Genomic DNA, 19,679 nt, shown 5'->3' with positions numbered 1-19,679 from the left:
TTCGTTGATATGTATGAGTCTCACGGGAGTTTTATAGTTAAAACAACGTTGATCTTTCTTTTATGCGGGGGCTTCACCCCCCGAGCCCCCCTTTGTTTGCTCTGAAAGGTCAAAAGAAAACGCTATCCCACCTTATTTAAAATACTACGTTAATCTTTCTTTTATGCGGGGGGCTTCGCCCCCCGAGCCCCCCTTTGTTTGCTCTTAAAGGTCACAAGAAAACGCTAAACCAATTTATTCTAAATACTACGTTGATCTTTCTTTCATGCGGGGGGCTTCGCCCCCCGAGCCCCCCTTTGTTTGCTCTTAAAGGTCACAAGAAAACGCTAACCCAACTTATTTTAAATACTACGTTGATCTTTCTTTCATGCGGGGGCTTCGCCCCCCGAGCCCCCCTTTGTTTGCTCTTAAAGGTCACAAGAAAACGCTAACCCAACTGATCTTAAATACTACGTTGATCTTTCTTTTATGCGGGGGGCTTCACCCCCCGAGCCCCCCTTTGTTTGCTCTGAAAGGTCAAAAGAAAACGCTATCCCACCTTATTTAAAATACTACGTTAATCTTTCTTTTATGCGGGGGGCTTCGCCCCCCGAGCCCCCCTTTGTTTGCTCTTAAAGGTCACAAGTAAACGCTAAACCAATTTATTCTAAATACTACGTTGATCTTTCTTTCATGCGGGGGGCTTGGCCCCCCGAGCCCCCCTTTGTTTGCTCTTAAAGGTCACAAGAAAACGCTAACCCAACTTATTTTAAATACTACGTTGATCTTTCTTTCATGCGGGGGGCTTCGCCCCCCGAGCCCCCCTTTGTTTGCTCTTAAAGGTCACAAGAAAACGCTAACCCAACTGATCTTAAATACTACGTTGATCTTTCTTTCATGCGGGGGGCTTCGCCCCCCGAGCCCCCTTTGTTTGCTCTTAAAGGTCACAAGAAAACGCTAACTCAACTTATTCTAAATACTACGTTGATCTTTCTTTCATGCGGGGGCTTCGCCCCCGAGCCCCCCTTTGTTTGCTCTTAAAGGTCACAAGAAAACGCTAACCCAACTTATCTTAAATACTACGTTGATCTTTCTTTCATGCGGGGGGCTTCGCCCTCCGAGCAACACTTTGTTTGCTCTTAAAGGTCACAAGAAAACGCTAAACCAATTTATTCTAAATACTACGTTGATCTTTCTTTCATGCGAGGGGCTTCGCCCCCCGAGCCCCCCTTTGTTTGCTCTTAAGGGTCACAAGAAAACGCTAACCCAACTTATTTTAAATACAACGTTGATCTTTCTTTTATGCGGGGGGCTTCGCCCCCCGAGCCCCCCTTTGTTTACTCTGAAAGGTCACAAGAAAACGCTTACCCAACTTATTTTAAATACTACGTTAATCTTTCTTTTATGCGGGGGGCTTCGCCCTCCGAGCCCCCCTTTGTTTGCTCTTAAATGTCATAAGAAAACGCTAAACCAATTTATTCTAAATACTACGTTGATCTTTCTTTCATGCGGGGGGCTTCGCCCCCCGAGCTCCCCTTTGTTTGCTCTTAAAGGTCACAAGAAAACGCTAACCCAACTTATTTTAAATACAACGTTGATCTTTCTTTTATACGGGGGGCTTCGCCCCCCGAGCCCCCCTTTGTTTGCTCTGAAATGTCACAAGAAAACGCTAACCCAACTTATTTTAAATACTACGTTAATCTTTCTTTTATGCGGGGGGGCTTCGCCCCCCGAGGCCCCTTTGTTTGCTCTTAAAGCTCACAAGAAAACGCTAACCCAACTGATCTTAAATACTACGTTGATCTTTCTTTCATGCGGGGGCTTCGCCCCCCGAGCCCCCCTTTGTTTGCTCTTAAAGGTCACAAGAAAACGCTAACCCAACTTATTCTAAATACTACGTTGATCTTTCTTTCATGCGGGGGGCTTCGCCCCCCGAGCCCCCCTTTGTTTGCTCTTAAAGGTCACAAGAAAACGCTAAACCAATTTATTCTAAATACTACGTTGATCTCTCTTTCATGCGGGGGGCTTCGCCCCCCGAGCCCCCCTTTGTGTGCTCTTAAGGTCACAAGAAAACGCTAACTCAACTTATTTTAAATACAACGTTGATCTTTCTTTTATGCGGGGGCTTCGCCCCCCGAGCCCCCCTTTGTTTACTCTGAAAGGTCACAAGAAAACGCTTACCCAACTTATTTTAAATACTACGTTAATCTTTCTTTTATGCGGGGGGTTTCGCCCTCCGAGCCCCCCTTTGTTTGCTCTTAAAGGTCACAAGAAAACACTAACCCAACTTATCTTAAATACAACGTTGATCTTTCTTTTATGCGCGGGGCTTCGCCCCCCGAGCCCCCCTTTGTTTGCTCTTAAAGGTCACAAGAAAACGCTATCCCAACTTATTCTAAATACTACGTTGATCTTTCTTTCATGCGGGGGGCTTCGCCCCCTGAGGCCCCCTTTTCTTTACTCTTAAGGATCACAAGAAAACCTTAACCCAACTTATTTTAAATACAACGTTGATCTTTCTTTTATGCGGAGGGCTTCGCCCCCCGAGCCCCCCTTTGTTTGCTCTTAAAGGTCACAAGAAAACGCTAACCCAACTTATTTTAAATACTGCGTTAATCTTGATTTTATGCGGGGGGCTTCGCCCCCCGAGCCCCCCTTTTGGTTACTCTTAAGGGTAACAAGAAAACCCTAACTCAACTTATTTTAAATACAACGTTTATCTTTCTTTTATGCGGGGGGCTTTGCCCTCCGGGCCCCCTTTGTTTGCTCTTAAAGGTCGCAAGAAAACGCTAACCCAATTTATCTTAAATACTACGTTGATCTTACTTTCATGCAGGGGGATTCGCCCCCCGAGCCCCCCTTTGTTTGCTCTGAAATGTCACAAGAAAACGCTAACCCAACTTATTTGAAATACTACGTTAATCTTTCTTTTATGCGGGGGGCTTCGCCCCCCGAGCCCCCCTTTGTTTGCTCTTAAAGGTCACAAGAAAACGCTAACCCAACTTATCTTAAATACAACGTTGATCTTTCTTTTATGTGGGGGCTTCGCCCCCGGAGCCCCCCTTTGTTTGCTCTGAAATGTCACAAGAAAACGCTAACCCAACTTATTTTAAATACTACGTTAATCTTTCTTTTATGCGGGGGGCTTCGCCGCCGAGCCCCCCTTTGTTTGCTCTTAAAGGTCACAAGAAAACGCTAACCCAACTGATCTTAAATACTACGTTGATCTTTCTTTCATGCGGGGGCTTCGCCCCCCGAACCCCCCTTTGTTTGCTCTTAAAGGTCACAAGAAAACGCTAACCCAACTTATTCTAAATACTTCGTTGATCTTTCTTTCATGCGAGGGGCTTCGCCCCCCGAGGCCCCCTTTTCTTTACTCTTAAGGATCACAAGAAAACTTAACCCAACTTATTTTAAATACAACGTTGATCTTTCTTTTATGCGGGGGGCCTCGCCCCCCGAGCCCCCCTTTGTTTGCTCTGAAAGGTTACAAGAAAACGCTATCCCAACTTATTTTAAATACTACGTTAATCTTTCTTTTATGCGGGGGGCTTCGCCTCCCGAGCCCCCCTTTGTTTGCTCTTAAAGGTCACAAGAAAACGCTAACCTAACTTATCTTAAATACTACGTTGATCTTTCTTTCATGCGGTGGGCTTCGCCCCCCGAGCCCCCCTTTGTTTGCTCTGAAAGGTCACAAGAAAACGCTATCCCAACTTATTTTAAATAGTACGTTAATCTTTCTTTTATGCGGGGGGCTTCGCCCCCCGAGCCCCCCTTTGTTTGCTCTTAAAGGTCACAACAAAACGCTAACCCAACTTATCTTAAATACTACGTTGATCTTTCTTTCATGCGGGGGCTTCGCCCCCGAGCCCCCTTTTCTTTGCTCTTAAGGATCACAAGAAAACCTTAACCCAACTTATTTTAAATACAACGTTTATCTTTCTTTCTTGCGGGGGCTTCGCCCCCGAGCCCCCTTTGTTTGCTCTAAAAGGTCACAAGAAAACGCTAACCCAACTTTTTTTAAATACTACGTTGATCTTTCTTTCATGCTTCCTCCCTCGAGCCCCCCCCCCACCCTTTTTTCTGTTCTTATCTTCCGGCACCATCATCAGGCCTTGAAACCTAATCGTAGTCATAGTTCATTACAAGACTTTTCTAAGAAGCCCAAAAACAGCTATGATACGATGTTCCATCATGTAGTTCCAGTTCATATCTTCCGGCTCCATCATCAGACCTTGAAACCTAATCGTAGTCAAAGTTCATTACAAGACTTTTCTAAGAAGCCCAAAAACAGCTATGATACGATGTTCCATCATGTAGTTCCAGTTCATATCTTCCGGCTCCATCATCAGACCTTGAAACCTAATCGTAGTCAAAGTTAATTACAAGATTTTTCTAAGAAGCCCAAAAACAGCTATGACACGATGTTCCATCATGTAGTTCCAGCTCATATCTTCCGGCTCCATCATCAGACCTTGAAACCTAATTGTAGTCAAAGTTCATTATAAGACTTTCCTAAGAAGCCCAAAAACAGCTATGATACGATGTTCCATCATGTAGTTCCAGTTCATATCTTCCGGCTCCATCATCAGACCTTGAAACCTAATCGTTGTCAAAGTTCATTACAAGACTTTTCTAAGAAACCCAAAAACAGCTATGATACGATGTTCCATCATGTAGTTCCAGTTCATATCTTTCGGCTTCATCATCAGACCTTGAAACCTAATTGTAGTCAAAGTTCATTACAAGACTTTTCTAAGAAACCCAAAAACGGCTATGATACAATATTCCATCATGTAGTTCCAGTTCATATCTTCCGACTCCATCATCAGATCAGCTCAACAGTACCATATTATTGTATTGTCATCGGAACTACATATAGCTGCCAATTTTCATTACGCTACGATCCTTGGAAGATGGTTAAATTAGCCTCCGCAGATTCCATTACATAGTTAGTTACATACACGACGACCTAATAAAAGCGTGTTAAAAAGGAAGGTTTCATACAAACTACATAGGACATTTTGGAAGACCTAGTGGATCTTGCTCGGCATCACGGACTCTATCAGCCTACCAATTTTTATCAAAATCGGAGACGTGATCCAAATGTACAAACTACAAACCTTTCGGGAATTGCACTATTGATGAAAAAATAACACCAACAAATTATAAATATATTCTGTCAAACAAGTCTGTCAGTAAATAAGAACAAAGAAAACTATAGGTATCCTTTTCTCTAGCACCCTAAAGAAAAGGATGCATATAGTTTTCTTTGTTCTTATTTACTGACAGACTTGTTTGACAGAGTATACCTAATCTCTACATACCACATTTCTGGATGCAGCCTCCTTGGATGGCTCTGCTTCCTCTGTAGCTCCACCATGATCCGGTCGGTGTAGCCCTGCAGTCCGTCTTCGTCTAAACTCTCTTCACTCTCTGACGATGACGACGATGAACTCTTTTCATCCACTGAAGAGGTATAAACAAAAATGTATAAAACGCTAATGAGAAAATTAAGAACTGAAACTGTTAGTTTAAAAAAATGGGCAGGCAACACATACGAGTTATCTGCAACACATACGAGTTATCATTAAAGTTTAATGATTAAAGGGTCAAGAATTTTTTACTGCACGCGCGCAATACGAAAGCAATGTGCGTTCTTCCATAAGGATCAGATTGAATAAATTGATGGATTTGATTTAGTTTGATGTTTTATAGTCAGTATTTTGTTTGTATTGGTGTGGTGAAAAACTCGCTACGCTCGCGGTTCAATTTTGGACTCTCTCACTTACTCGGGTATCAATATTGGCACGTGCGGTTAAACAACAACTTTGCCCCCTTGTAAAACAAATAACTATTATCTACGTACATCTATGCTTGCACATTTTTGCCTTTGGCGCCTTCAGTGGAGGCAGCTCATCCACTTCGGGTCTAGCGTTCCTCCCTCTTTCAATCACTTTAGTAAAGAAAGTGTCACATATCTTCTCCAGTTTTGGTGTTTGTTTCACACCACCTTCAGTGGGTATATAGTACAGTTCTGCTGGGGAGCTTCTGTACCACATTTGCGGGGTCTGAAATAAATATAAACAGGCTGGTTTTAGTGTCACGCGGACCAACCGCGCGGAGCGATCCGCACGACATATTTCTATGAAGTAGATGATGGTTGGACGACATCAAAAAGACGGCAGGGCCGACCTGGCACAGAACCGCCGCATATAGAACGAAATGAAAGTCCACGAAAGAGGCATATGTTCAGCAGTGGACACAAATACTCGTATGCTGAGAAATAGAAGAAGAGATGTTGCCGTCCGTGCTTTACTCTAAAACCCTGAACTTAATACATATTAGTCCGGTGCGGATCGCTCCGCGCGGTCGGTTCGCGTGATACTAAAACCAGCCTTACAACAAGGCCAATGAGAAATGAACTTGATAGTCTCGCATACAGAATCCTGTATGCAGTGCAGGCAATTCCAGATGTTTAATATTACCATTATTTTAGCAATCATCTGATTGCCAATCTCCAAATCATGAGATGTTTTTCTTAATAGACTGTGCTATAAACTGCTTGGAACAGTACTTATACTACTTATCAGTCAAGTCTGCCTAAAGATTGAGGGAAAAAATCACTTTAGCTAAAAACATACAAATTAGACAACAAAAGCATGTATAGTTTACCTCTTCCTCTTCCTGTTTTTCTTTAGACCATTTCTCAATTTTTTCAATCAGATCTTCTGAAGTATGACAGTAATTTCTCCTGAAAAATTATAAATTATATTGTCATTATACATATTGCTTTTAAAGCTTCTTTCTTTTATGCGATGGTCTAATTTTCAGAAAAGCAAACCTTATTCATCTATAGTTTTAGATTTGGATTCCCACTGAAATTTGACAAGGTTACAGTAAATAAATGAGACTACTTTTATTGTCTGCAATATTTCAGCAACAGAGAAAGTATAATTAAATTACATTTAAGTAGATCCAGTTTTCCACCATGATAATTCTATGCTAAGTTGTTAATAAAATAAAAACACTCTAAAATGTAAAATATATTGCAAATTAGCTTACCTATATTCTTCAAGAATCTTCTCTCTGTCAGTAAGCGGTTTCTTTGGTAAGGACTCATGGCGGGAGCGTGGGGACAAATCCCTAGCATGGCTCCTGTATCGTGAATCTCTACTTGGCGACCTAAGACTATGCCTATTGGGTGACCGATGACTATGTCTACTTGGAGACCTGTGGCTGTGCCTGCTGGGTGACCTATGACTATATCTGCTTGGGGACCGATGACTGTATCTGCTAGGAGACCGATGACTGTGTCTACTGGGTGAACGGTGGCTGTGCCTGGAAGGTGACCTCCTGCTGTGACTGCTTTCCCGATAGTGAGATGGACTGTGACGTCTTTCATGCTCATACTTCATCCTTTCCCTTTCATATTTTTCTCTATAATATCTTTCTTTTTCCAATTCTCTATCTCTATGACTACTTTCCCTGTATCTATCTCTGTCTCTGCTGCTCTCTCTATGTCTGTCTCTTTCCCTATAATCATCTCTGTGACTATGTCTTGAAGGGCTCCGGCTGTGCCTGCTTCGACTGTAGTTTGAACCACCATGAGTAGGACTTGATTTGCGATGACTTCCTTCTCTATCATGACTTTTACCTCTATGTCTTAGAGGTGAATCATATCTTGATGTTGAAGAACTACTTTTGGAGTCATAATAAACACTGTCACTGACTTTGGATGTTGTGGGAGTGTCATGTTTTACTGACTTTGAGTCATTTGGGTTGACCAATTTATCCTTTAATGTTGGAGGTGGATTGGAAAAGTCTGGAGAGGGGAATGCAGCCCCTGAAGGCGGTGGGAAAGGCGGAGGCACTGCAGGAGGAGGAAACGCCGTCACCGATGGCGGTGGTACGTTTAGTGGAGGTAAGTTAGTGATTGTTAATGGTGGAGGCTTGTCCAATGGAGGTAAAGGGGGTCTGGAATATGGTGGCGGGTGTTGGAAAAGCTGTGGTGGAGGCATAGACATCTGCCCTAAAGGCGGCATTGACGGTGGAGGCACGGAAAGCGGAGTCGCCGACGGTGGTGGCACGGCAAGCGGGGGTCCCGTCGGTGGTGGCACAGACAGCGGAGGCGGCGCTGCGAGAGGTGCTGACGGCGGAGGCACAGACAATAAAGGTGCCGATGGTGGTGGGACAGAATGCGGAGGCGCCGCCGGTGGGGGCACGGGCAGCGGAGGTACCGCCGGCGGAGGCATGTTCAGCCGCGGCGGCGGCACGCTGTAATTCATGGGCGGTATAGGCATTCTTATAAGTTAATACGCATTCTAAAACTCAGATGCGCCACTCTATATTTTGCACTTGTTGAAATTAGATTATTTTACTTGTCCAACATTTTCTGCTTATTTTGATTTTGACATTCTTGCTGCACAGCTGCAGAGTGACAGAGTCGAAGTGTGACAGTAACAGTGACACTGACATTGGGGTCAAAATGTTGCCATGCTAAGAGATAATAAAACTACGCCCAACGCATTAGGACAGCCAGCCGCGCGTTTTTCTAGTACTTATGGAAGGTCAACCAAATCTTGCACTAAAAAAGGCGGCAAATTTGAAAAATGTAGGGCTCAGCAGCCAATCTGTTTAGTAGTCTCATCTCACAGATCTCACTAATCCCTCACATGCGAAGAAGACGTCAATCCTTATTCATGACTTTTAGCGCAACTACGGTCAAGATATGAACTCATTTTATGCAGGAAAATCAGGACAGTGAAAGGCACGTAAATCGCTGAGGCTATACATAACAAGGATGTAGTAATAAATAAGCACACAGTAACAAACAAACATTTTTCTATACATAACAAGGAATACAAGGATGAAGTAATAAATAAGCACACAGTAACAAACAAACATTTAATAACTTAGAAATCATTATCAATAAATTAAATTGTGGCAAATATCTTTAATTTTTGCACTACCAAGACATTCACCATCTTTGTAGAGAACGCCAAATTGACCCTCCGTAAGTGCACGTAACTTGTTGTCTAGTAAAATCGTCAATCCTTCTGAGTTCTTCACAACTCTACAGCTAACCAAGGGTTTAGTATGCTGAAACCTAAAATTACATTTCAGAACATCTGATAATTCTGTAGGCTCTTTATGTATCCAATGTGGTAATCCAGTTATGCATAAATGATTCCAAAGTGCTGGGTGCTTAGTTCCTGGGACCTGAAAATATAACAAGATAATTATTAGTTATAGTTATCCAAATAGCCTGAATCATTAAAAAAAACACACCCAATTTGTGAGCAGAAAAAGGCGCGAAATTTAAATTTTCTATGGATAGTCCTGTTTTTTTTTTAAATTCCTTCCATTTCTGCTACTGACAATCTTATGTCAGCCACATTAAGTATAGGATGTTTTTAGTACTGAATAATTGTACCAAATACAGCCTTATAGAAATAGACACTAAAATCAGGGACATAGTCAGAATTTAATTTAAGGTAGGGCATCAGCAATAGAGTGTAATACTGTGCAATAATGTAGTGCTACATTGTTAAAGGCGATGTTGATTCTTGAGGTAGGGCAATGGGGTTTTAAGGTAGGGCATTGCCCCACAATGCCCCCCTCTATATAGCTACTGCCTTGACTACAATACTTACAACATAGATGTTATTTGTTTTTAAATCCTTTTTAAATATGAAATAGGCATCTTTCCAATTGGCAAGGCAGCATCTCTGTCCGACAGTCCATTTGTGAAGACCGCCATGCTCTCCTACAGTTTGTCCTGTGTCTATGTCTATGAACAGGCCTTCTCTTTTCTGAATGTACTGGAAATTAATTTTAATATTTGAGTAATTTATCATGTACATTTCATTTAACTATTAAAAACATTTTTTTAAATAATTAAATGACAAAAATTAACAAAATATACATAGAAATAACCATTGAGTAGGTATTTTAAAAACAAACAGCTAAGATTTAATTGTAGAAAATAACAGGAAATAAAAGGCTTTTTATTTTATTATAGGTATTTTTATGGATTATGGAGCTTAAGAAACTTGTATAAATGCATATAATAATAATAATAAATAAATAATATAAATAAATATTATAGGACATTCTTACACAGATTGACTGAGGCCCACGGTAAGCTCAAGAAGGCTTGTGTTGTGGGTACTCAGACAACGATATATATAATATATAAATACTTATATACATAGAAAACATCCATGACTCAGGAACAAATATCTGTGCTCATCACACAAATAAATGCCCTTACCGGGATTCGAACCCGGGACCGCGGCGTAGCAGGCAGGGTCACTACCGACTGCGCCAGACCGGTCGTCTATATTCTCTTAAATTGAGCATTGAAATGCAAGGATTTATTTTTAATAGATAGACTTAGCAAGAAATATTTTATATAATTATAAGTATATGATTTTAGTGATAACCTAATTTGTGAACTCACTTCTTCGATGAAATCCTGAAATCTCCTTTTGCCAATGAAGCAAATTCCTGTACTATCTTTCTTATTGGCCACATTCAGTAGTCCCTCTGCTTTGGCTATTTTCCTTACTTCGGTCTTTAGTAAAGGGGCCAATGGGAACATACATTTCCGTAAAGAAAACTGCTTCACTTGTGACAAAAAAAAGGTTTGATCCTTAAATTTGTCTGCTGGTTGTAATAATCTGACACCTAGAAACAAGCATACATTTCTTTGTGAAATGATATTATAGTAGCAATTGGAGGCAAAAATGATATTGTAACTGAGTAAAATATACCTTCATTTTCATTATATTTTTCTAAGAATGGTCCAAAAGATGTATTCGCATAGTGACCAGTGGCAATAGCATCGACACCTAAATTTTTCCTGCAATGTTCAAAAAAGCTATCAAATTTAATATATCTGTTGCATAGAATATCAGGATTAGGGGTCAGTCCCGTCTCATACTCCTTTAGCAACACTGTGAACACTTCATTCCAATACTCCTTAATGAAATACACTCTATGCAACGGAATTTCTAGCTTACGACATACAAAGGTCGCATCTTCAAAATCTCTTTCATCTGAGCAAAATCCAGCTTCGTAATTGTTGTCCCAGTTACGCATAAACACTCCTTGGATTTGAAAACCTGAAAAAATAGAAATAGTGGGGGTTTTATTGAAAATTATTGCAAAGGCGTAACTCAGACTTAACCCAACAATTTGTATTTATTTGCAAAGGCTTACCTGCTCGTTTAAGGAGTAATGCAGCCACTGCACTGTCTACGCCACCAGACATTCCTATTGCTACTTTTCGGAACATATTCTTAATCTTAGCAACTAAATAAACGTATTTTATTTCAAGATTAATAGATTATAACCTCTAAACTATGACTATTTTTGAAATTACATTTTATTATGACATTTGTCAGAGTGGTATAAAACCTTGAGGATATCAAAAGCACCAACATTACAACGATATTTTTTTCTGAATCTTTCTCCTCAAGGATGGTTACCACACTATTCCCTGTCTTATCTGTGGAAGAGCATCTAGTCAGTTTGAGTGTCTGAGAAAACCGCTTATTTTTTTACTTTTATAAAATACTGGCAGCACTTCTGATGAACAAGCTAAAATGATTTGACACTTTCATCTACTTCAAATAGGTTATTGTCAAGCTCAAGCGGTTTGAGAATTTTTAGAATTCGATACATTTTCTTATAATTTACTTATTAAAATGTCGAACATTAATTTACAATGTTTAATGGGCATACAGTGCAATGATTTCGTTATGATAGCCGCTGATCAATCGAATAGTCACAGTATTATGGTCATGAAAGATGGTGAGTTTGCGGTTTTTGTTGTCTTATGTTTACTATAAAACCTTATGCATTAAATAATTATAAATGTGTATTGTTTTTTTAGATGAAGACAAGATTCACAAAATATCTGATAAGTTAGTTATGGGTGTAATCGGTGATTCGGGAGACACCACTCAGTTCGCCGAATATATCGGGAAGAACATCCAACTATATAAGATGCGCAATGGCTACGAGCTCGGCCCCACCGCCGCCGCCAACTTCACTCGCCGAAACTTGGCTGAGTACCTCAGAAGCAGGGTAAGTTATAGCTCTTCTCTATTTAGTGTTTCGGAGCAACAATACCCCACAACTTGGGATTTTTGGATCGCGATTTGGGTGTTGATATAGAAATTTTCATAGTTAGGTAATATTTGAGTGAATTAAACCACATGATACTGTTTCAGACCCCATACTTTGTGAATCTGCTGATGGGAGGTTATGACAAGGAGAATGGTCCAGAACTATATTTCATGGACTACCTGGCATCCAGTGTAAAGGTGCCCTTTGCTGCTCATGGTTATGGTGGCTTCCTCAGTGTCAGCATCATGGACCGCTATCATAAACCAGGTAAATAAGGAAGGTAATATAAGGAAAAGATCGGGAATAAGTAAAATTTTAACACATTCCTACTTTCATTGGCATTGTTACACCTTATACCATATATGATTTTTCCTGTGTTCATGCTATTAATTTGCACTGACACTGACTTAGTCAACAATCAGCCAAACTGGTTGACGCCACATCAATGTCAAGCAGCAAGGGATTGTGTGTTAAACCAATGAAATCATAAGCGGTACCTACAATATGCATTTGAGTTAATTTTCATTTATTCAGTTGTAGAAATGTAGTTATTATAGAAAAATAGTGGCATTAAAACTGATTTCAAACCCTATTTCAGAGATGACTGAAGCAGAAGCTTATGAAGTTCTGAAGAAGTGTGTTGCAGAGGTCCACAAGAGGCTGTTTGTGAGCCTGCCCAACTTCCAGGTGACTGTGGTCAACAGAGATGGCATCAAGACCCTGCCCACTATCAATGCGGCCTCAATGAAGTAATTTTATGTATTGTAAGAATAAAAGTTTTTTTTCCAATTATTTTGTTTTCCTTGTCCTCCTGTACTCTAAGGCCCATTTCTCGAAGCTGCAAGTTACATAGTGAAAGTTGTTAACAAAAATTAACATGATGTCAATTTTGTGATGACAAATAAGCATAAAATTTCAATAAAAATATTGCTTTTGCGTTAATTACATAAACTATAAGCAATAATTTACATTTAGAACATGAAAATTTAAAATTTTTACTCTTAACACTCGCTACCAAGAACCCGACTGTCGGGCACACCGCTCGTAGAAGCGTAGCCGATTACATGGGTTTCCCCGTATGTAGCGAAAATGTCGTAGCGCCGCGTAGAGCCCGGTTTCGAAAGTGTTAATTGTCGTCACAAAACTGACATCAAGTTAATTTTTGTTAACTGTCACTAATTTGGTTCCCAATTTCTGAAAATGCCCTCCGCTTGTAACTTTTAACTTTCAGTTTTAAGAAATGGGCCCCTAGTCTTTTACCACATGTTGTATGGCTACACAACATAATAGAAAGATGTAGCACTACTACATAAAGCTTCAGCAGTTGATTCACATAAATTACTAGACTTATACATAATATACATATAGACCTTGATTACCTAGATTTTTGACTCCTGATATTTTGATGCACTTACATGGATTATGATGATGGATAACTAGATGGTGAAACTAATTGTGAATCATAAATTGAAGTAGAGAAACAGCATAATTGCATTCACATCTCCGCAGCCGTCTTTGGAGGTCAAAGGTTTAGCCATATGATTTGGTTGTGTAAAAATTGCAAAGCAAAGTCACTGTCAAGACAAGAGGAGGCAAATTAAGCCAATGTTAATGTTATTTTTGACTGTGTTCACGGTTTAAATGAGATTGATCCATGCAGGCTTCTTAGTAATTTATTTCTAACATCATAATTGCAAATATGTATAAGACAAGGAATAATATTCCGTCCTCATGTTTTACTCCTCTCTGGGCTGGAGGGGGGCGGGTTATCCTGATTCTCTGATTGCGAGTTGTTGGGGTCATCACCTCCATTGTCTCCTTCGTTGTCCGATTGGTCTGTAATAAATCTCATATTATAGGATTTATATTTATTTATAAACATATAAGCATCGCCTTATACGCCTGTGAAACGTGGACAATGATGAAAGTCGAAAGGAGATAGAGAGATTGGAGAATGGAAGGGATTAGAGGTACAGAAAAAATATCAAATGTTAGAGTTCTAGATAGGATTAAAGAAAAATAAATATATCAAGGACAATAGAAAACAGAAGAGGCATACTAGTTGGACATCTGCTACGACACGACCTGTTTCTCAAAAACATCGTAGAAGGAAAGAGACGAAGAGGAAGACCTAGGAGAAACTATTTGACCCAAATTAAAGAAAAGGTCGTACCAGAAGGTGAAGGAGTTGGCAGAGGACCAGACGAGTTGGAGATTGCTCCGACGACAAGAGCACAGCTCCTTAAGTTAGAAGAGGAGAATGAGAGCAATAAGCATAGGACTTAAGACGTAAGATCGGTGCAATCACGTTTCCATACAAAAGCAGTCCTGATCTTGTTTGGATATTAAAATATTGATCAAACATACTGTACATCAAGCTATGCTATGCTAATATGGCCAACCAAGGAACAAATATGCCAAGTCCCAAGTGCAGTCCCATACAAGAGATTGCAATCAATAGCATAGGAATTAGAAAGCATACCTATAATTGTTTTATGCTAAACCTATTAAGTCACAAAGAAATCTTAGTAAAATTTACGTGTGTGTGTGGATTGAGTGAGCACCTTCCGAAAATAAAAAAAAATATGCTGATCATTTAGTAAAAGTTCTAAAACAATTGTAAAACGAATCTCTGAATTTGTAAAAAGATAAATCAAAAGATACAGCCATTAACATGTGCTCACTCAGTTCTCACAAACTACCAACGAAAACAGTGAATATATTCATTTAACATATAATATTTATATACTAACATTTAGTAAAAAATAGGCCAACCTACCTCTATAAATATTAGATCACCTAGTGACGTATTAAATTTTTTACAAATAGTTTCTTATGCTCACTCAATCCACACACTTTTGAAAAGCCGAATTTTGATGAAAAACATAAGATTTAGACCTCTATTATATGTGTATAGTTTAGTAAAAGTGAAATGGGAATTTGTAAAATACAAAACGAACCACTAACGTGTCAGGTTTTTTTATAATAAATTTTTGTAAGTGCTCACTCAGTCCACACGTTTTGAGAAAGTTAAAAATGTAAATATCTTACGATTTGTAGCACCTAAGACACTCGAAAGTACTTCAACATTTAGTAAAAATTTTTACTAAATATCCACCATCTAATATTTTATATTCGTTGTCTGGTTTTAAAGATATTCAGACATAACTTTTCTCATACAAATGTATCAAGTAGGGTGACTACACTATGTCGGCTCCTGATTTTCCCCACCTTCCCATTGTCATATTGATTGGGGAGTTTCGTTCAATTTTGATAATAGTTCACCGGATTTGTAAGTGGGAGCGAGAAAAGAATAACTATTTCTCGCTCCCACTTACAAATCCGGTACGCTCATCTGTTAGCGCGATTAGATTACCAGGTTCTGGTTTCTTACTAGTGAAGTATTATATTCTTTCTTTCTTACCAATTATCATTCATGTCCTTTTTAATGCATGCATGTCGATATGGTTATTATCCTGACGTCGATAAAAATTACACAATACACATCATCACTACTCCAAGAACATAACCTAAAAACAGTTTGCAGATGGATAATTAATATGGTATTAGTTTAATATTATCAAAATTGAACGAACGAAACTCCCCAATCTCAATATGACAATGGGAAGGTGGGGAAAATCAGGAGCCGACATAGTGTAGTCACCCTACTTGATACATTTGTATGAGAAAAGTTATGTCTGAATATCTTTAAAACCAGACAACGAATATAAAATATTAGATGGTGGATATTTAGTAAAAATTTTTACTAAATGTTGAAGTACTTTCGAGTGTCTTAGGTGCTACAAATCGTAAGATATTTACATTTTTAACTTTCTCAAAACGTGTGGACTGAGTGAGCACTTACAAAAATTTATTATAAAAAAACCTGACACGTTAGTGGTTCGTTTTGTATTTTACAAATTCCCATTTCACTTTTACTAAACTATACACATATAATAGCGGTCTAAATCTTATGTTTTTCATCAAAATTCGGCTTTTCAAAAGTGTGTGGATTGAGTGAGCATAAGAAACTATTTGTAAAAAATTTAATACGTCACTAGGTGATCTAATATTTATAGAGGTAGGTTGGCCTATTTTTTACTAAATGTTAGTATATAAATATTATATGTTAAATGAATATATTCACTGTTTTCGTTGGTAGTTTGTGAGAACTGAGTGAGCACATGTTAATGGCTGTATCTTTTGATTTATCTTTTTACAAATTCAGAGATTCGTTTTACAATTGTTTTAGAACTTTTACTAAATGATCAGCATATTTTTTTTTATTTTCGGAAGGTGCTCACTCAATCCACACACACACAAATTTACTTATTTCGATTTTTGCACTTCAGGGCAATGGTTAACAATTAACATACATCAAATTATATCTAAAAAAAATTTCATTACAATAACCAGGGAAGAAAATAAGATCTACAATGGAGAAGAGATGCAGCTGAACCATTTCCTCTTATGTTGAATATGATTCGTAAATTAATTATAAAGAAATAGAAGTGGGTACCTTTCTTCTCAGCAGGCATATCTTCAGTCCTGTTAGCCACTTGGAAATGATACTCCAGCTCATCAAAGTCGAAGACCTGGTCTGTCGGCAGCAAGCACGCCAGGTACGATGGGAATGTTGGCTTGCATGCTATTACTGGGAATATATAAATACTCTAGGTATATAAACAATTTTTGTATATTTAATTTTAAGCTAACCTGAAACTTTTGTGCTACAGACGCCTACGCCTAGCCAACACAGTAATTCTATGATCAGTTTTGTAACCAGGTATGGTATACAATTGGTATTAAATACAGGAAGGAAATTAAATGTTTGTGCTTTTTGAACTGATTTCCAGTGCAGAGATCCAATATTATTTTCCCCTCACTAGCTCGAAAACACGTGTTTTGTCCTTTAATACCAGCGGGTAAAAACGCATTTTATCCACTAGTGGGTAAAGTAATTTGACCTTGAATAAAGTCAAATTAACTGCTTTAAAATTGATAAAAGTAGGTGAATCTAGTAATAAAGATGATTTACCACCTGTGGAACTACTGGAAGCAGTGATAAACGCATTTTTTGCGTTGTAGTTTCCTCGCTATAGTGAGGGGAAAAGTTTTGTGTTACACACGGGTGCAAATATATTTTACTTCTCGTGTGTTAAAAAACTCGCAAGTTCAGGATTCTATTGTAGAACCACTCGCTTCGCTCGTGGTTCAACTATAGAATCCTTTCACTTGCTCGTTTTTCAATTCCACACTCGGCGTTAAAATACAACTTTGCCCCCTTGTATAACAAATAACTATTTCACATAGATGACATGACAAGAATATATAAACTAAGGTGCATATGTAGCGGTCAGGGGTTTTTCAAAATTTTAATTTTATGGTTGGGTAATGCACCATTAACTTGAGCTCCTCCATGTGTATCCACGGGAAACGCATGCCATTATATGACCAGTGGACACTCTATTTAATAATGCAAAACATGTACAGTTCTTGAAAATTGTCCCCCAGTCGTAATTGACCTTATGCAAAAATTAAAAGTAAATGTTTGACTTACATGGAAACACTGTGTTATCCTCCGTGTTGAACAGGTTGTGTGTCTCACTAGTTTTGGCCAGGAACTTGGTGAGAGCCTTCTCAATGTCCCTCTTTTGACTCGCTGCTTTTTCTCTGATCGCTTCATATTCAGTCACTGGTTGTTTGTGGGTCTGAAATTACAAAGTATGTTGATATTGATACCAAATCAGATTCTTATAATTTTTATACCTTAACACTTTTGCTACCAGACAAAAAATGGCGCACTTCATTAGAAACTGGTTGACATTTATAACTGCGTGCTTGTTGGGTTCTCCAGCATCTGAGTAAAGTTCACCCCATCAGACGGGTTAGTTGGTTGCGATAGTGTTAATCTTTATTAGGGGCCTTTTTATTAACAAATATGCCGCCCCATTTGGTATGCCTTGTTGATAGTAAATACAACCATAAAACAAGATTCTTAATATTAGTTCTTATATAATTTTCTCTCCGTCTGTGTTTGATAAGGATTCTAACATTAGTGCAGGGCGGAAACGGCTAATTAGTATGAGAGTACAGTCCCTGCTGGCAGAAAGCATGAAACTTGGCATGTATATAGCTTATAGGTTTATAAGAAAATATGGAAGTAGAAACACGCCGAGGTGTCAATGTATTCCCCTCTTTCCCCCCACTTTTGTTTCCCTGATTTCAGTTTTTTAATATTTCCATGAAAACCGTTAAAGCTACCATCACGATGTCTAGGAGAAATATTTTCTTCATAAATTCTCTACAATATTGTCTTTGGAAGTATAAAGCTAGTACTTATAATTTTCAAACTATGCTGATTTTCCCCTAACGATATTTCTCTTTGGTGACCTGAATGATAAGTAAGACTAGCGACTTTGCTCTTTTACCTGTGGTGATGTTGCTTCACAAAATTGTTCCTTGGGTCGAACTGATCCGATTTAGCTCAATAGTCATGAAATAGCACGTCACTAGTCACTACCCCCCACAAAGACAAGGGGAAAGATACGTAAAAATGTATGTCAAAGTTAATATTCTATGACAATTTTTTGACAGAAACAGACGAAGGTTAAACTTAACCTGTGCCTCTCACACTATCTTTGTGTTTCTTGAGCGACCGAGTTTCCATTTAAAATTTTAATATTGAAATTGGTGCTATTTGTAGAGACTTTGATTCTTTGGCTTGCAATGTGTGCTCCATATTTCTATTTTTAACAGTATATTTTTCACTTAGTAGAAACAATGTGATTTGAATCTTACAGGTGTCCTGATGTAAGCATGTGGATCAGGCAGAGGTGGCAGATGAAATGGTATGTGTGGTGCCGGCTTGGCCTTGGACCCAGCAGACAGCATGGCGGGTGTCCTCGGTGCAGGCGCTTGTTGTGGGGGCTGGATCACATGTCGGTTAGGTCTGGCTGCATATTGCTCTAAGCCTTGTAGGCTAATACCTAAAACGGAACAGTATTTTACTTATGTTTTTATTATTAAATCTATTTTTTATAAATGATTGCTCAGTTTCTTAATGAGAAAGTTTGAATGTATTAATTTTTATTTACCCATGTTGATGAGAGCCATGAAAACATCTCCAAGAACTGGTTCAACGCGTCCCGACAACTCACAATATCCTTTAGCAGAGTTTCCCACCTCAGTGAAAACTGAAACATTGGACATTGTACAGATATTTTTTTTTCTGTGTAGTTTATTCTATTGGGATACCTGCAGATATATATACAATTCACTTACAACATTGTAACATCTCTGTAAGCGTCTCTAGTGACATTTTATCAGCAGCATCGAAGCCTGATTCTAGAAGTACTGTGGAAACTGCTATGTTAAGTATTCTCCTCCGTGCGTCTGAATTGCTTTCCACTTTTTCAGTGGGTTCCGTCATTATTACAATGTGTGAAACTAGCTCTGGGTTTTATTTCTGTGTTGAACAAATAATTCAAACAGCTAATAGTTAAATTAATCAAGTTTAAACAGAAACAAGTGAACGTAAACAGTCCAGTCCAACCAAAATT

The 19,679-nt window shown here is 38.9% G+C and overlaps 4 protein-coding genes across 4 annotated transcripts in view; 1 reads left to right on the top strand and 3 right to left on the bottom strand.

Annotated features, from left to right (window-relative positions):
- LOC125235324 (ribonuclease 3) overlaps positions 1-8,398 on the bottom strand; it is a 41,908-nt gene extending 33,510 nt beyond the window's left edge. The window contains exons 1-4 of the mRNA XM_048141861.1: positions 7,045-8,398; positions 6,655-6,733; positions 5,849-6,050; positions 5,307-5,448 (exon numbers count right to left, since the gene is read on the bottom strand). Of these exons, the coding sequence (XP_047997818.1) occupies positions 5,307-5,448; positions 5,849-6,050; positions 6,655-6,733; positions 7,045-8,282 (1,661 nt within the window). The 5' untranslated portion in view covers positions 8,283-8,398. The remainder of the gene's footprint in view (positions 1-5,306; positions 5,449-5,848; positions 6,051-6,654; positions 6,734-7,044) is intronic.
- A 474-nt stretch (positions 8,399-8,872) lies between these two features.
- On the bottom strand, positions 8,873-11,346 carry LOC125235443 (mitochondrial tRNA-specific 2-thiouridylase 1). The gene is made up of 5 exons (XM_048142010.1): positions 11,206-11,346; positions 10,758-11,108; positions 10,445-10,671; positions 9,636-9,803; positions 8,873-9,201 (listed from the first exon to the last, which is right to left on the bottom strand). Exons 1-5 carry the CDS (start codon positions 11,279-11,281, stop codon positions 8,908-8,910), a joined length of 1,116 nt encoding a protein of 371 aa, XP_047997967.1. The 5' UTR covers positions 11,282-11,346; the 3' UTR covers positions 8,873-8,907.
- A 257-nt stretch (positions 11,347-11,603) lies between these two features.
- On the top strand, positions 11,604-12,906 carry LOC125235413 (proteasome subunit beta type-2). The gene is made up of 4 exons (XM_048141970.1): positions 11,604-11,799; positions 11,882-12,075; positions 12,222-12,384; positions 12,716-12,906. The coding sequence occupies exons 1-4, from the start codon at positions 11,694-11,696 to the stop codon at positions 12,868-12,870; spliced, it is 618 nt and encodes a 205-aa protein (XP_047997927.1). The 5' UTR covers positions 11,604-11,693; the 3' UTR covers positions 12,871-12,906.
- Positions 12,907-13,774: 868 nt separating this feature from the next.
- On the bottom strand, positions 13,775-19,670 carry LOC125235418 (transcription initiation factor TFIID subunit 8). The gene is made up of 6 exons (XM_048141976.1): positions 19,402-19,670; positions 19,215-19,313; positions 18,919-19,106; positions 17,678-17,828; positions 16,637-16,771; positions 13,775-13,953 (listed from the first exon to the last, which is right to left on the bottom strand). Exons 1-6 carry the CDS (start codon positions 19,547-19,549, stop codon positions 13,847-13,849), a joined length of 828 nt encoding a protein of 275 aa, XP_047997933.1. The 5' UTR covers positions 19,550-19,670; the 3' UTR covers positions 13,775-13,846.
- Between the last annotated feature and the right edge of the window lie 9 nt (positions 19,671-19,679).

The sequence above is a fragment of the Leguminivora glycinivorella genome, chromosome 17 (assembly GCF_023078275.1).
Source record: "Leguminivora glycinivorella isolate SPB_JAAS2020 chromosome 17, LegGlyc_1.1, whole genome shotgun sequence".
In the NCBI taxonomy this organism is placed as follows: Eukaryota; Metazoa; Arthropoda; class Insecta; order Lepidoptera; family Tortricidae; genus Leguminivora; species Leguminivora glycinivorella.
Note: the sequence above shows the minus strand (reverse complement) of the source record. Positions and strands in the feature narration are given on the sequence as shown.